The sequence below is a fragment of the Taudactylus pleione genome, unplaced genomic scaffold (genome assembly GCF_031769625.1).
Source record: "Taudactylus pleione unplaced genomic scaffold, aTauple2 ptg000016l, whole genome shotgun sequence".
In the NCBI taxonomy this organism is placed as follows: domain Eukaryota; kingdom Metazoa; phylum Chordata; class Amphibia; order Anura; family Myobatrachidae; genus Taudactylus; species Taudactylus pleione.
Genome location: NW_028284418.1, coordinates 27,918,542 through 27,936,670, shown reverse-complemented (window position 1 = coordinate 27,936,670; position 18,129 = coordinate 27,918,542). Strand labels below are relative to the sequence as shown.

At 45.1% G+C, this 18,129-nt stretch overlaps 1 protein-coding gene across 1 annotated transcript; it reads right to left on the bottom strand.

The window, feature by feature from the left end:
* Positions 1-936: 936 nt before the first annotated feature.
* CHST3 (carbohydrate sulfotransferase 3) lies at positions 937-13,522 on the bottom strand. Its single transcript, XM_088473378.1, has 2 exons — positions 13,386-13,522; positions 937-2,236 (listed from the first exon to the last, which is right to left on the bottom strand). The coding sequence occupies exons 1-2, from the start codon at positions 13,520-13,522 to the stop codon at positions 982-984; spliced, it is 1,392 nt and encodes a 463-aa protein (XP_088329504.1). The 3' UTR covers positions 937-981.
* Positions 13,523-18,129: the final 4,607 nt, after the last annotated feature.

Below are 18,129 nucleotides of genomic sequence, written 5' to 3'. Positions count from 1 at the left end.
TTGTCACATGCTGAGCCTGGTGACAAGCTATTAAGCAGATTGTGAAATTTAGTGCTTGAGTCTTTTGGCTGGGGGATATTGCAACTCTTTTGTTTAAGGGCCCCATACATCTACAGGGCAATCCGCCAATCCTCCGATCGGACCAGAACCGCCGACCGGCGGCCAACAGTGCTTGCTGATCCATCGGAGAATCGGCGAAATTCTACATGGTAAAAAAGCCAGATTTAATAGGCAAATTAGTGAAGTCCAACATGTTGCCGACTCCGGCGTCTGGGGATTAGAGAATTGCTCCACTCAATTGTAGCTGTATGGGGGCCTTTTGTGTTCAAGCTTTTTCTCCTTCAAATGCACTGCATTCAATGTATATCCCAAATCCAGACTGCCCTACAGAAAACAACTGAGGCACAAATATTTTGTCATTAATTCAGCTGTTTTTGTATATAAGAAACTATTAAGATTCTAAATCTATTGTTATAAAGAATTGGCAATTCTAAAGGCTGTTTGTATTTAAAAAGAAAATGGTAAAGCTTTGATGATACAGACATTTGACTTCATAATTAATTAGCTAACCAATGGTAATTGTAGGTTTGCAGAGTCCTAGAACTCTTTGGGTGTGTTTTTTTTAGTGCAGAAAATCCTTTATCAGCTTCGGTAAGCGGCCTGTGCTACGGGGAGTAAAAGACTCTGACTTCTTTCAGGCAAGGATTTCGTCAGTGCCTGGATAAGTAGGCAGTTTCTGTACATCAGCAGGCATCATCCACTTTAATCAGCCTTCACCATCTTCCTCTGATACGGCATTCAAAAAGAAACACTTCCTAATTTAGGAAGCAATTCACTGAGAAATGCACACAGGCTTTAATGATGGCGCAATGCGGCTCAGCAGGTGCAATATGGCCCCCTCCCCTCTGCCTCTTTTGTTTAAAGCACTAAGTTTAATGGCAGTTTTCCCCAAAACATATAAATAACATAAATAGCAGAATACTACGTCACCCAAAAATTAACTCTTTCTTCTAGCAAACTGATGGATCGATTTGTAAGTGTTTCTATATCACTTGCCAACTTGTAGCCAAAAAGCTTCATAGCTGGTTCACAGACATCTTGAACTACCTGTGCTAGTTTGAAAGGTATGCTGAAACGCCACTTCTCAAACTGTTCTGAGGAGTTCTTTTGTGTAGAGTAGATGCCATTGCTGTCTTGGGAGGCTTGAGTGTTCTTGGTAATCCATTCTACTACGTGTGGTGTAAGGGTGATCCCAGCAAACCTGTACATTTCTTTGGCCTTTTGAAGTGGAAATCTAGCAATGTCTTCATATCGTATCAGCATGTAACGTCCTCTAAGCCAATCTGGTTGTCTCAAGCCCAACTCTGCAGACAGACGGATGCTCTCACAGTTACCCCTCAATTTTTGGACCTCATCTTCATGTATAGGAGCTGCTCCCTCCAAAGCCCATTTTTTCCACGATTCATATTTTCCAGAGAATGCTACCATGCGAGAAGCAAGAACAGCTCGTGGGTCTCTCACTAACTGTATTATTCTCATGTCAAGGCGAGGGTCTTCTACTAGAGTGCGAAGGAACTCCAGCTGTCTGATACGTACTGCTTTAACAGCTACATGCTCTTTTTTCGAACATGCCTCCATTGCCAGTGTCATGTTAAGAGGACCACACCGGCGATTCTTGCAATGGTACTTCTCAAATGCTTTTTTCACAAAGGGTGTGCACACTGGGTCTTCACATAAGGACTTGCTGGAGCCCCTACGGAACATGAACCTGGTAAGGTGGTTTTCAGGAGGTGGGGAAATAAAGTGTTCCAAGATGTGAAGGTCACAAAGTAGAAGTTGCTGAAGAACATCTCTGTAAACAATTGCTGAACCGACTGCATTGGCCCCAACAGATTCAAATGACACCATTCTTTCAATGTGCCAAAGGGGTTCAAACAAATAGAAGATATTTCCCTGCTGGTTAAAGAACTCGCCCACAAAAGAAGAGCCTGTGCGTGTTGTGGCCATCAGCAGTATATGCCTCCGAGGAGTTTTTGGAAGGTCTACAAGAAATGGCTTGCTTCCTCCAAATTGTAGAGTGACATTCACCAATTGCTTCCTAAATTGAGAGAAGGCAGAGTCTAGCTCACTAAGGGATAGCAAGGAACCATTCTCTGAATATACAACATTGGAATCCGTGCTGTTGATCTCAAATATGTTCTGTTGCATCTGCTTCAGGTTAAGTTTGTCCGACACTCTGTAAACCAAAACAAAATCACAATTATTAAAACAGCATAGTAGCATTTATCCATATCTTAAATAACATTTATTTTTCTCATGTCCTAAATTTGCATATTAAACTATATATAAGATTTTAAAAAGACATCCAGATAAAGTATATCCAATATTGCCATAGTGGTTGGCATTGCTGTCTAGCAGCCTATTGTAGTGGGTTTTGATTTTCGAACCAGGGTATGTGTAGAGTTTGTATATTGTCCCTGTGCTTACATGGGTTTTCATCATTCTGCGTTCTTGCATCATTCAGACATACAGGTAGGTTAATTGTCTTTTGACTGGATTGGTCCTGGTGGGAGTTTTTGTGTTAAAAAACATAGATTGTAAGTTCTACGGGACACGGGCTAATGTGTCTGAATGAAAACGTTATTTGATAGCACCATGCTGTCTAATATAATATGTAGGCACTATATAAATAAAGGCTAGGAATACTTTGCACTTTTAACTACCTGCATTAGTTTTAGTAAAGACTTTGGATACCTTCTAAATAATGCTACCACTATAAAATGTACCGGTAAATATAAAGGTAAATCATAGATAGCCTTATACATTCTCTATTAAATATACTAAGATATCAGGCAAATTTATACTGAGCCATGTTGTTCAGTTAAAAACCATGAGTAGAGTTCCACTGACTATCTGGAATAAATAGTTGTCTCCTGGATAGGTTTGAACCATCTGAGGTAGAGAAACGCGTTGAATTGGGCATTGCTGCTATCTTATTTTGATGAGATACAAGCTGATAATACAAATACACATGACACTTTGAAAACCAGTGATAAATGTTCAAAAATATTCCAATTATTGTTTAAGAAGCATTATGCAATCATTCATCATGCATTCTTATACATTGCTGCATTAAATCAAACATTTTTATTCATAAACCATGTTCATGACCTATAATTTTACCAGTAGATTAATTAGAATGGACAACATTGGCAAAATGAAGCAACCTTTTCTTCATTTATACACATCAATTTCAATAGTGCTTTGAAGTATACGTATATTATTGTTGTCACTAGAAGCTGCTCTGAAGGGACTGTTCTTCATATAATCCCATATTAGGTTCAAATTCTATAAATACATGACCTCCCAAAGGGGAAGATCACAAAGCAATATACACTACATAGCCAAAACTATGTGTGCACCCTTCTAATTAATGCTTTTTCCCATTTGAGCCTCACCCATTGCTAGCAGGAGCATAAAATTAAGCATACAGCTATGCAGTCTACATAGTGAAACATTAACAGTACAGTGGGTTGTACTGAAGGGTGTCGTACTGAAGCAGTGGCGTTCACATGGGGGGTGCGGACCGCATCCGGGTGTCACCCGCTGAGGGGTGACATCAAAGTGCCGACTCCTCCTTAGTGACAGGAGCTGGGTTTTGCACTAAAGCATTATGTGCAGCACTCGGCTCCTGACACAGTGAGTCAGCTGGCACTGCACACAGAGTGGTCCCCGGCGGCAGTCCGTACCTCCGGGACCCTCACAGTTACTAAAACGTTGGTTCGGCCCGCAAGACCAGGACCCCTGTCTGCAAAGCAACCCCCTTTTTTGCTGGCACGCACTAGGTGTCACCACAGGAAGGGACACCACTGTACTGAAGGGCTATCCAAAAAGTCACGTCATCAAGTTTGCCCTGCTAGAGCTGCCCTCACCAACTGTAAGTGCTGTTACTGGGAAGTGAAATGGTCTAGGAGCAAAAATTATTTGCTGCGATGTGTTATGTAACACAAGCTCACAGAATAGGACTGCCAAGTGTGGAAGTGCATAGCATGGGCTACACTCACTACCACAATTGCAACACTTGCTACCAAGTTCAAAACTGCCTCTGAAAGCAATTTCAGCACAAGAACTGTTCATTGGGAGTAACTATGTAATATTTGATGACTGACCTAAGGGCATCAGATGACGTGCAGGATACAATTCCAATGATAACCACCGTCACAGTGAGGCAAGTGCCCCGGCCCGGGTCAATCCAGGTGAAAATTCAATGAACAGAATAGGTGTAGACAAGCATCATTTGGGCCAGGAAACAGATTATAAAGAGTCGGAAACACAGGCAACGTTCAGTCCAGGCAGCAGACAATTAGTAGAGCTAAGACGCAGCCGCCAATTTCCAGAAATTTGTTTGTGTGCAGTATTGTAAGGTGGTATTGGGGAGAAGGGTTAGCTAAAAGGGGATCTGGTCAAAATCCCTACAGTCTGTATACAGGCACTTAGAATCCCGGTGCCGGAATCCCGACACCTGTCAGAATCCCAGCGCCTGCATCTCGACGATATGTACTGGGGTTAGAGGGATGTTTAGGCACTAGGGGGGGAGATTAGGTATAGTCACCAAGAAATTAGGGTTAGGGGTAGGGAGATGGGGACGGACAAGTGTCGATATCCTAACCCTGTCAGGATGCCGGCGTTGGGATTCTGACCGCCGGGATCCAGAGCGACGGCATCCTGTACCCAACCTGCTAAAAGTGGGCAGAAATGGAAGAGCTGTTTACTCAGTGCTCTGCTAGTCAGGAAGAAGGGAATGGTCATAAAAGTAATCATCCTTTTTCATTCAGATACATGTTATAAAGGAGTGGAAGTAGATGTTCAATGTACTAAAATTTCCAGGACAATTACATTTTTATAAAAAGCAAGGGGATAGTTTAATGATTTCAAGGTCATAGTTTTATGCTAAAGAAAGACAGAGCCGCATGTGTTAAGCTGGGTCCACACTGGAGCGATGTCGGGCCGATCAGCCGTTTCGTACGTCAAGTCGCCTACATCGCTCAGTGTGTACCGCCAATTGTGCGCTCCCACGGTCGCTAGGTTTGATGTGCTGCACATCAACTCTGACGACATCACTAACGACCTATAATAGGTTAATGAAGGTCGGAACAGTGATCGTTCTGTCGTTCATTAATTCATTCAAGTGTGGACGAGCAATCCTTGTTCAAGGGCATTATTTCCAATGACGACTGCCCATCGCTCCAATGTGTATGCTTGGGGATGTAGTCAGGAAGCCGGCAGTCGAAATGCTGACCGCCAGAATCCCGACACTGAAAGCCCGGCATGGGACTAAAGATAGGCATGTAGATACCGACGCCTATCATTAGCCCGACGCCGGGCGTCATGAGGTGTTAGCCGCGCTTTAGGTTTAGGCACCGGGGTTAGGCACCACTGGGGGGAGGTTAGGGTTAGGCTCCCACCCAGGAGGGTTAGGTTTAGGGCGTGGGGAGGGGGGGTTAGGGTTAGGCACCACGGTGGGGGGGTACTTAGTGTTAGGCACCGCCCCCGAATTTTAGGGTTAGGCACCCCCCAGGGATGGTTAGGGTTAGGGGGGGAGAGGGGAGGGTTAAATATACTTACCAGCCGGCATCGGGATTACGATGTGTCAGGCTTCCAGGGTCAGATTTGAACCGATGGCTTTTTATGCCCAACCCTTTTAGTGTATATTCTCAAGAGACATATGTGAAGAATCATAATAATATTTGCTGCAAATGCTACATGTGACTGTAGCATGGATCTTTGCTCTAATTAGTCATTTATCCAATGTGCTGATGTGGAAACTCGTTATTAATAAACAGCTGTATTTCCTCCAAGAGGTTTTAAAGGTTTCCAGCACATTGTTGAAGCGGAATGTGTTTCACAGTAATATAACAAAACAACATTGCGCATATCTAGTTCTTCCAGTCATGTGAAACCATACAGTATAAATGGAGAGATCGCCCAGTACAGCGGCAGGCAGAATAACACAAACCTACAGCATAGGCTACAAACGTTTCCATCTCTGCCAGGAATTGGGCTGGCAATAGTAACTAAAATAGCAACTTGTGCTGTGATTGTTTGGTTACTAGCACTAGATGTTATTCTGCAATAATCTCCAGTTCATCTCCAGTTCACTGAAGAAGAACCTAGCACCGATCACAGGACGCTTTCTATTAATTACCATGACAAACATGCTCTCGGAATTCAGGCCCTCATTCAGAGGCGGTCGGAGGATGCAAGCGGTCGCTCAGAAACTGGGCGGCCGCTGCATCCTGACCGGCCGCCTCTGTTTCGGTCGTTAGGCTGTGGGTTAACACCCACAGCTCTAACGACCGCTAGGGTGACGGTCGCGATGGTCATTGACCATCGCGACCATCGGGGCTTACGATGAGACCCTAGGGTTGGGTCTCACTTGTCGTAAGCCCGGAGAGCTTCTGGCTCTGTCAGAGCCGGAAGCTCTCCACTGACATCACTAGTGATGTCAGTGGGGCCTCCCCCAAACGGCAGGCATTCCCATGGGAACGCCTCCGTTTGGGCTGCCACCCCCCCGGCCCGCCTTCCAAACGGGGCGAGCTGTCAATCAACATCGACAGCTCGCCCCCTTTGGAAAGAGACCCGCTACGACCGGCGCTGTCGGTCGTAGCGGGTCTCACGCATGCGCACGAAGGAGCCGGCTCCCTCGTGCGCATGCGCACTAGACAAACATCGAGGCGGCCGTGCGGTCGTAGACCGTACAGCCGCCTCTGAATAAAGCCCTCAGTGTGGGTAGTGGGAGCAGCATTTGCATGAGAATATATAATAAAGGCTATTAGGGGAAGTAATATTGTGTGACATCGGGAGACTGATTCAAAGGTGGACGCTATTGCAGCTACGACTGCGTAATTTTACACAGCTGCGACTGCGTCTTTATTCTATTGCTGCAGCCGATGGGCTTCCTACTGAGACCCACCGCTGTGCATATTAAGACACACCATCGGACGCATCGTTCGTACCATCGGATATTGCACCTACCCCATGGCAGGTGCAATTTCTCCATCTAAACATGGCCGCCGAGGACAGTGCAGCTATATCTTTGGACCCAGTCACTGACCACGACACACCTATGTGTGGCTAGCCACCCCCTTTACCTCCCAGGAACGCCCACTAAAATTGCATGCATCTGTGTGCAATTTCAGTCTGCGCCTTAGTACATTATCCATTGAGACGCAAGTCCAGTGCGACTCGGACACATGAGTAGACAGAAAACATGGGCTGTTTGCTTGCAGCATGGACATTACATGCACCTCTGAATCATGCCCTGGGGCTATTATTATGAGACTAAGGCCCTCATTCAGAGCCGTACGCTCTGAGCAGAGCGCACGCTCTGAATGAGGGCCGCCCTCCATAAAAATGGAGCGTCCTCCTGGACGCTCGTATAGCTGTGGGTCACCACCCACAGCCTATACGAGCGTGCAGTTTGATGGCCGCGATGGTCGTGACCATCGCGACCATCGAAACTGCGAGCCGGAGCCAGCGGTTGAGGTTTTCAACCGCAAGCCGCGGAGTGATTTTGGCTCTATCAGAGCCAAAATCACTCCCACTGACATCACTAGTGATGTCAGTGGGCCGGCTTCTGACGGGAGGCGTTCCCGTGGGAAACGCCCCCGTCAGGGAGGCACGCCCCCGGCACGCCCACCAAAGGGGGCGTGCTGTCAATCAACATCGACAGCACGCCCCCTTTGATCAGACACAACGAGCGAAGGAAAGTCCTTCGCTCGTCGCGTCTGGCGCATGCGCACGACGGAGCTACCGCCGTCGTGCGCATGCGCAGAGCACAACATCGACCCACTTGCGAGCGGACAGCCGCTTGCGAGTGGGTCTGAATCAGGCCCTAAGATTATATGATGTTTCACATTAGTTCTATGTACAATGGGCCTGATTCAGAGCCGGACGCACTGACCAGAGCGCTCGCTTGGAATCAGTGCCCTCCTACCTAAAAATGGAGCGGCCCCCCTGGCCGCTCGCATAGCTGTTGGTGACCACCCACAGCATATGCGAGCGGCCAAAAAGATGGTCGTGATGGTCAAGACCATCGCGACCATCGGGCTTGCGACGAGACCCTGCGGTAGGGTCTCGGTGACCGCAAGCCCTGGAGTGATTTTGGCTCTATCAGAGCCAAAATCACTCCCACTGACATCACTAGTGATGTCAGTGGGGCCGGACCCAGACGGTAGGCGTTCCCATGGGAACGCCTCCGTCTGGCAGCCACGCCCCCGGCACGCCCACCAAAGGGGGCGTGCTGTCATTCACCATCAACAGCACGCCCCCTTTGGTGCGAGACCTGGAGCGACAGCTTGGCTGTCGCTGTCCGGGTCTCGCGCATGTGCATGACGGAGCTCCCTCCGTCGTGCGCATGCGCATTGGGGTAACATCGACCCGCTTGCGAGCGTCCTGCGCTTGCGAGCGGGTCTGAATGACCCCCTATGACTGCTGTGACTATATATAGTCACATAAATTATTATTATGGCACTAGCTGACATTTCTAACTACCGCAATTTCCTTTGGTGTTACAGCTTTGCAGCAGGTCATAATACTGTTAAGGATGGATAATATCTCCCGGATCAAGATTCTGCATCTGTTCAGGATAGAAACTCGCAGATCGATGACCCCCGATCATCGTGGGGACAGCATTGATATAAATATGTAAATATCGTTATTCAGTACAAACACATTGAAGAACAGTCCAGCAGTCGTTTTTCTTTGTTCACGGAAAGCATTTCAGGGAGACTTAGGGGCATATTCAATAGGCCACGAGAAAAGCAAAAAACCCGCACCTGCGAGGTATTTCCTGCAGGTGCGGGTTTTTTGCTATTCTATTACGTGCGTGTTTTGTTTTAATACACGCGCCGGGAGGTATTTTTTTGCGCACCTCCTGAGAAAGCGTGATGATTTCAGGAAAAATCACCGGGACTTGCTCTGACACCCCCGCGGCAACCCCCCTGAGGACTAATTAAGCAATTGGAAGTAACCAATTAGCTTAATTAGTCCTTAATTACTCACCTTCCTCAGCGCTGTCTTCGGCATCTTCTTCTGCATCCTGGATCGGGAGCCGGCTCTTCTGCAGCAGCGGTGAGTATGTCAGTGTGTGTGCTGTATGTAAGTGTGTATGAGTGTGTGTGTGTGTATGAGTGTGTGTGTCCCGGTGTCAGTGTGCCTCCGCAGTGCTAGTGTGGCCCCCCCCCGGAATGGGCGCTGGGAGAACTACATCTCCCAGCAGCCCTTGCTCCTCCCACCAGCCCCCAGGACTCCCAGCAGCCCCCTCTCCAGTAAGAAGAGAGAGGGGAGGCCACTGGGAGCCGCGGAGACCCGGGCAGGTAAGTGATTTAAATTTTTTTTTAATTCACGCGGCGCATGGTTTTCAGTGATGAAAACCCCGCGTCCACTGTTTTTTTAATTGAATCCCGCGTATCGGGAGCGTGCATACCCGCAGGATTCCGAAATTGGGCGTGAGGTTTTAGCCTTGCTAAACCTCGCGCCCAATTGAATATGCCCCTTAAATGTAATAGCCTTCATCTTGATGAGTCTGGCTGATGTTATAAAACGGCAATTATATAAAACCAACCTAGAACGATGTTTGATGTCCAATCCTATCCACTGGCCCATGTTGATGCACAGCACTATTTCTAGCACCAGAAAAGTCTGCACATTGCACAAAGACATTGGGCCTGATTTACACTAATGCGATTGCAACTGCATTCTCTCATGGATCGCAGACGCTAAAATATGCTAATGCGTTCCAAAGCGTAGCTGAGCACAGGGACGCCCACTGCTGCCTTCTCATATCTGTCCGATGATGTGCATCAGCGTAAACATCGGTAACATCAACGCACATCGTGCAGGCACACAACATGTAAGTCAAGTCTGACCAGCCACAAACACTGCAGCTCTACTGACACGAAGAGAAACCTCATGCTGTAATGGAGATCGGAAAGGCTAATATATGAATGCCCATAAAATAGCCGACACATCTACGTTTTTTGAAACCCCCCCCCCAGGTACCACCCCCAAACGCTGACTATCTGTCACTCACTTTGTGAATGGTTCCTCTGTACGAGCGTGATCGCAATGCAATAGCTGCACATGCAAAGTGTGGCTTTTGCGTATGCGCAGTGGGCAATCGCTTGATCTGCGTAAATATCGGAGTTTGCGAATATCTCGGAATTAGGCCCATTGTTTTGCATCTGATTTTAAAAATAAAAATGTATTGACTTTTTACTTTATTACCAATTGGAAGACCTATCTCTGAAACAAAGATACAACAATTATGTGCATGCAGCGTGACTATTATGTAATGCATCAAATCCAGGAGGCCCAGAAGCTGTAATGCTTTCCCCTACCTTGTACCACAGTATGAGGTCTATTAAAATGTCACTACTTGTTGCCAACTACCATCGCGTGCCATTTTTTATATTGCTATATAAATCTGTAATTAAGTTCACAGAGAGAAGTACTGAAATGCTTGCAGAGAGCTCATGCTGTGTTACTTTAAAGATCTTGAATGACTCAAATATATATTTACATGTAGGCATCCTTTTCAGCTATTGTAGGACTCTCCAACTGGTAACTCACAGCCTAAATAGAGCCCTCCAAGTCTTTAGAGCTCATACTGTATAGCAAATGCTGCCATCTTGTTTTAAATAGCAGAGAGCTAGGAGACTGATTGTCCACCTGCAGCACAGATAAAGAGCAGAAACGTTGGGCCTCATTTATGAAATGACAACAGGCAGGGCACAGTGGGAAATCTTCTTTTGTGGAGCTGTGCAGCCTGATTTGTAAGTACACCTAGAATCATGCGAAAGAGCATAGATTTACCAACAAATTCTGTGGTGTTCGTAGAGGAGTAGAAGTTTGTACTGGCCTATGGTAGGTATTTGATGACACATACTTGCCAATATTTTATTATAGTAAAAGTCGTCAGTGTGGGGGCAAGGCGTGGTGAATTGCGTAATTGCTGCCCCGCCCCCTACTGTTCAATGCCACAATTTGCAGCATCAGGTAGCAGGTGCGAGACCATTATGACAGGATTCATTGTATATCACTTCATCAAGAACCCAGACCACCCACTTCACTGGAAGCGGGCAGATCCGGCTATCTTAGGAGTGGGAGAGTAGGCAACTATGGGGTGGCATTACTTGAAAAGTAGTGGGAGCACCAATGTGTCTAGTTTCCATTTTACTGAGTGAGTGTACCGAAATTAGAGGCAACAGTAAACAGAATGGATTCCTCATACTGGCTTCAAGGATAACCCACAAAAAGGGGAAATTATGTGCCCCCTTAATATTTTCAGGGGATCAACTGTGCTACGTAAAACATGTTTGCACCACATGCCCTATTTCCCTCATAATGACACCTGCACATGCGGTGGCACCCACATTGGAAGGAGTAGAGCCACCTTATTCAAATTATGTAGTCCCTTAGCAGTCCTGCCACAGATTGCATACATACTGGCGTTTAGTAACGCTGTATGCATGAAGATTTAAGCAAAGGACAGCTCTCCTGATAACAGCTATTCTTTGCAGTGTGGTGACTTCCAGGTTTATGACCCGGAAGTCCTTCTGCGCATGTGCGGCCCTCGGCCATCGCATACGCGAGCCTTGGGGATCCTGGGAGGGATCCTATTGGATCCATCTTGTGGAAAACTCAGACGGAAGCCCATAGGCTTCTATTATACAATGCCATCTATAGATGGTGTTGCCTAACAGGAACAAGCTCTTGGTGCATACTGTGATTGAGGTCAAACTTCTGAAAACTGCATTTTCGGAGGTTTGCCCTCATTTTTATTATCGATGCATCCCGCCCATTGTCTGGTGATCATTTGTGATCACCAGACGATATAATACTGTATTTCTGCCATTTTGGTTAAACTTTATTCAACACATTTAAAGGAGCAAAAAAGACAAATGGACTCTTCTGAAAATTCAAAGTCCTCTGAAAAATTAGGATAGTAATTTGTTATGTAGTATTCATACAAATTATTATATTGATGTTGGAATGTGACACGTGGAAAAATGGTCTCAACACAGGGGTGAGAAAACCCTCTGCAGCAAAGGGTTTATACACAGTCCCGATGTCCCCTAGATGCGCGGTGCAAGACCTAAGTTTTTTGCACTACACGTCGTAAATGAGGTCCATAATGTTAAGAAGGAATGTGGTGTTTTTCAATAAACTTCTTCAAATATTTTTAAAACAGAAACATACATAATGTTGTGAATGGTATATTTAGCTAAAAGATAAAGAGCCTGATTCAGAGTTGTAAGCAAAGCAGCTGCGACTGCAGATTTATTCGAATGCCGCAGGAGGCATCTTGTGCAAATAGATGCAACCTGCCGGCTTCTGTGATCCGCTGCTTTGTCCATCGGATCACCGGCGTTCACATCAGCCATCTGTGTAGTCCTCAGGTTACTCAGGATGGCCTTGAAATTCATGCAGCTGGGGCCAGTGAAGCTGCGTTGGAAGATGCAGACACTGGCCTCCGGCACGCCCAGAAAGGGGGACCGAAATGGCCCCGTTTCCTGGGATGCTGCCTGTCGATGCCCCTTCCCTGACCCCTAATGGCTACAGCATGTCAATCATGCTGCGGTTAGAGGGCACTGTGACCGTCGTGGCAGACACTGATCAGCATATGTGCAGTACAGGTCCAGCGCATGCGCCGGTCAGGAACCATCGGAGTTGTACGCAAACCATCGGGTTTGTTTACAACTCTGAATCAGGCCTAAATTTCCATGTATCTTGTGGAACCAGGATGTTTTATATGATACAGATGTGTCCACATACATCTTACCTCTGTGCTCTACAAGTCACGTTACACATAACACGTGAGCGCAGTGAGTGCAGAGCGTACTTTCGTGTGACTCTTTACCTTCAAATACGTCTTATTTGCAACTCAATGCGAATATGCACGAGCAGGTCCTGCTGATTAAAATGATATGCAGCATGCCTATACTGTGAGTGCGTCTGCAGGTGTATCTGCATGCAAATGCTACATTATAGTGTCAGCAGCTGTGCCACTGTAACATAGCGTTTTGCATGCAGATATGATCACAATCACACACAGAATATAGGCATGCGCTTATCACTTTAATCAGCAGAAGCTGCTCGTGTGTCCTATTCACATTGTGTTGCGAATAAGACGCATTTGAAGGTAAAAAGTCCTGCAAAAAGACTCTTGGCGCCACCAAGTCATGCCATGGCATGGCACGACTAGAAGGGCTGTTTAACGTGCAAGGGAGTAACATGTATGTGGACACAACTGTACATATACAAAGATCCTGGTATCAATCAGAGTTTGATCATGATCTAAGCTGTTTTCCAATCCCTCTTACTTTGAGATGATCTTGTTTTCCTTCTCAATGATGACCAGGACCACCACAAAGATCAAGAAGAGAGCATATTTGGCCTTCATCCTGATCGTCCTCAGCACATCTCTGAGTTCCATGAGCAGGACCTGTAGTCTATCCATGGCGGAGGAGTATTCCAGTGGATCTTTACTCTCTTATTTCTGGTTTGGAGGGTTTGCCTTTCCCCCCTTCATTCAGAAACTACAACAAAGCCATCACTCCAAAATCCTGTGTTCTCAGTGATTCTCCTAGAAAAAAAAAAAGCATAGCAGTTGGGGTTATCACAATAAAGGTATTGTGGTAACTTCAAGTAAGCCAATCAGTACAGTATAACTAGGATGATTTACATCCCATGACTCCAAAGTTACATGTCATAGACAACCGTGCAAACATGGTTCAGAGCAGCCATTATTTTCTTCTTTAGGGGTGTTTATGTAGATTGTTTTCTGCACCTTGGCAATTAATAATCAAAGCAGCCGTAGCCTGTTTTGTAGATATACACCTTATTCTCAATAAGTAGCCGCTGGGTTACACACAAAATATGTGCTGCTTATTGCTCTACATCAAGGGTCTTCAACCTTTGGCCCTCTGCTCTACATGATGCTCATATTCATTATGGCTGAAGTTGTTCTCACTTGCTAGGTTTGTGGTGTGTGCCAGCCATTCATGGACTTCTAGATATGACTGTACAGTAATTCACATGGCCAGGCCTTTCAGATTTACATGATGGGCAAAAATGTGCATTGTATATATTAGCATAGCCAAAGATAGCAGCAACGATGCGGGCATAGCTCTGCCCTTTATCATGTCTAATAAACACATTGGTGTTTTTCTATAAACGTTGGAGTGCTGTGTGTCTACCATATATTATTGACTTCTCTTGCACCTTAAATTGATGTACCTGCTGAGCGGAGTGGCCAGCTACTTACCCCTGGTCCTCCATAATCATCTCCAAATGATACATATAAGTGAGAGAGAGAGTAATATACACATTAAATAGTCCAAGATTCTTTGTTTGAGATGTTGTTCAGTGATGCACTATAAAAGCTAGATAAGCGAATATCATATTAGATCTGGTACGAGCATATTATTTGAAATTCAATCTAGTGTTTAACCTGAACTCATCTAAAGCACTTCACCAAGGAGACGCCTCTCTTCTAATATCCATGGAATTCACCCACAGCGAGTACAACCATTTTGAGGACTGGCTGCAACCCTCCACCCAGTGGTGGTGCTCACCCTTCTCAAAACCTTGTTATTTATTGATGTCTGGACTATTTATCTTTAGTATGTATAATCTCTAGTGCAATAAAATGATGGGCTATACTGTTATTGTACAATATATCTATCTGTACATATATATATATATATATATATATATATACATACAGTCAGGTGCATAAATATTGGGACATTGACAGAATTTTCATATTTTGGCCTCTATTCACCACCACAATGGCTTTGAAATGAAACAAACAAGATGTGCTTTAACTGCAGACTTTCAGATTTAATTTGAGGGTAATTACATCCAAATCAGGTGAACGGTGTAGGAATTACAACGGTTTCTATATGTGCCTCCCACTTTTTAAGGGGCCAAAAGTAATGGGACTATCAACTCAAAAGCTATTTCATGGACAGGTGTGGGCTATTCCCTCATTATTTCATTATCAATTAAGCAGGTAAAAGGTCTGGAGTTGATTCTAGGTGTGACATTTGCATCTGGTATCAGTTGCTGTCGACTCTCAATATGAGATCCAAAGAGCTGTCACTATCAGTGAAGCAAGCCATCATTAGGCTGAAAAATCAAAACAAACCCATCAGAGAGATAGCAAAAACATTAGGTGTGGCCAAATCAACTGTTTGGAATGGAACATTCTTAAAAAGAAAGAATGCACAGGAGAGGTCAGCAACACCAAAAGACCCGGAAGACCATGGAAAACAACTGTGGTAGATGACAGAAGAATTATTTCCCTGGTGAAGAAAAACCCCTTCACAGCAGTTGGCCAAATCAAGAACACTCTCCAGGAGGTAGGTGTATATGTGTCAAAGTCAACAATCAAGAGAAGACTTCACAAGAGTGAATATAGAGGGTTCACCACAAGATGCAAACCATTGGTGAGCCTCAAAAACAGGATGACCAGATTAGAGTTTGCCAAACAACATCTAAAAAAGCCATTACAGTTCTGGAACAACATCCTATGGACAGATGAGACAAAGATCAATATATATATATATATATATATATATATATGTATAGTGACAAAGCACTGGAAATTTTGTCAAGGGCGATATATATGTCCCAGGTTTTTAGTTTCTGTCTGGTAGACGCTGATTAGCAGCCATTATTGCTATACCACCTGTGAGAAGCTGACAGAGGATGTGTCATTCTCTGTAGTCAGTCTCTCTCTGCTTGGGGAAAAGGTCAGAGGCCCGTTGAGAGACACTGTGATTGTTGAATATTAGTGCTGTTCTATAGACTGTTTTGTGGGAGGGACATTAGATCCTTCCACTCTGAGAGAGGGAATCATTTTGTTTAGTTAGAGTCAGACAGGCTGGGGCTACTTGTACCAAGGCCTTGGACTGGTGTACAACTACCTGGCAGCTGCATGACAAGTGCAAACACATTATGAACTTTTTGGTGGTGTCATCAGCTGATGCTTAGGGAAGCCAGATTCTGCTTCTAAACTGCACCAAGAGATAGCATGAAGGACATAGGTAAGGCCTTGCTACAAGATACATTGGCTCAGCAGGAAGCCATATGGGTGCAGCAATTGGCTGTTGAGGAGGCCCGGAGGCAACAGCAATTTGATGTTGAGGAGATCTGGGGGCGAGCTGGTGCAGCATCTAGCAGCCCTATCTGGAGATGCTTCCACGGATGTCAGAAATAGCTCCAGCTCCATACGGGCTAGTCACTTTCTGCAGAAGATGAAAGTGATAATGTTGAAGCCTATTTAACAACTTTCGAAAGAACAGCTGAGAGGGAAAGTTGGCCTAAAAATCAGTAGGCAGGCATTTTGGTACCCTTCCTCTTTGGGGAACCACAAAAGGCAGATTTGACTGGAGCCTTACTGATGCCAAGGTCTATGACATACTAAAAACTGAAATTTTAACTCATTTGGGTGTCACAATGTATGTTCTAGCACAACAAGTTCATTGCTGGGGATACAAAGTGTATAAGCTGCTCCTCTCTCAAATGCATGACCTTATCCATCTCACCAATAAATGGCTACAGCCAGAGACTCTAACAGGGCCACAGATCGTGGAATGGGGCCTTATAAAAAGATATCTACAGTTCCTGTCTGCAGTTCTGAGCAAGGGGATGAGCCATGGGGACCCTAAAACAGCAGACCAGCTTGTGAAAATGGTGGAGTGGTATGTGGCGGCCGAGGAACTGTTGAGTTTACCCCAGCAGCCCCTAGTCCCGGAACAGCAATCTCCAGTGACTTCTGGTAGGACTGCTCCAGGGGGAAAGGGTGCTGGATGGTAGCATGAACATACACATTCAGAGACTGTAGGCTTGGAAAGTGGAGATTGGCCAGCTGTGCTAGTATAGTTCCTGCCTCATAAAAAACTTGATAAAAATATGATCATGTTTTTCAGATGTGGTGGCTTGGGCCATGTTGCTACTAATTGTCCACTTACCTCTGAACCTATGCAATGTGATACTGCTTATGTAAACCGCAGAGTATCTTTCTTTGCTTAGCTGGGCTGAGCCAAATAAACAAATGTGTGTAATTACTTTAGAAGGCAAACGGTTAGAGGTCTGTTAGATTCTCGTTACTCTTGTAAATGCAGAGTTGGTGAGCCCCTTAAAATATTGTAAAAACTGTTGTCGTAATCTGTATACATGGGAATACTCTGCATTATGATACTGCTGAAGTAAACACAGAAACACAGTGTGGTTCCACGGTAGTTACTGTGGGATAAGTTACTTATTTGATGTTTAATGCTATACTGGGGAGAGATTTCTCCCACTTCTGGAAGCTGTGGGAAACCCATTTCATTAATTGTAAAATAAATAACCCAGTAGAGCCTGATAGTGGGTTGTCATACCCTTACATGGCAGTACAACAAGATTTGTGGTGTCAACTGTACAAAACAGGAGTAGATATTGTGGACCAATTGATATTACCTAAGGCATATAGAAGAATGGTGTTAGACTTGGCTCATGGTCACATAACTGCAGGATATCTAGGGGTAAAAAAAAAACTGAGAGAATTTTGCAGAAGTTTTTCTGACCAGGGGTCAATAACTGTGCATCCTGCCCTGAGTGTCAGTACCATGCACATTATAGAAGTCCACTTATCCTGTTACCCATTATTCAGGTCCCGACTGAGAGAATAGCTATGGATTTGGTTGGACCTCTAATAAAGTCTGTGCTGAGTTATCAGTATATCTTGGTGGTAATGGATTACGCTACCAGATACCCAGAAGCAATACCATTGCGCAATACATCACAAAGGCAATTTCTGGGGAACTAGTACATGTCTTTAGCAGAGTGGAAATACCTAAGGAAATCGTAACTGATCAGGGAACCCCATTTATGTTAAGAATTGTGAAACAGTTGAACTGCCTGTTTAAGGTTACTCACCTAAGGACCTCCATGTATCACCCCCAGACTGATGGTTTAATGGAATATATTAAAGAAAGCGGTGCTTAGAGAGGGTACATATTGTGATTATTTGTTACCCTATTTAATGCTGGCCATTAGAGAGGTTCCACAATCTGC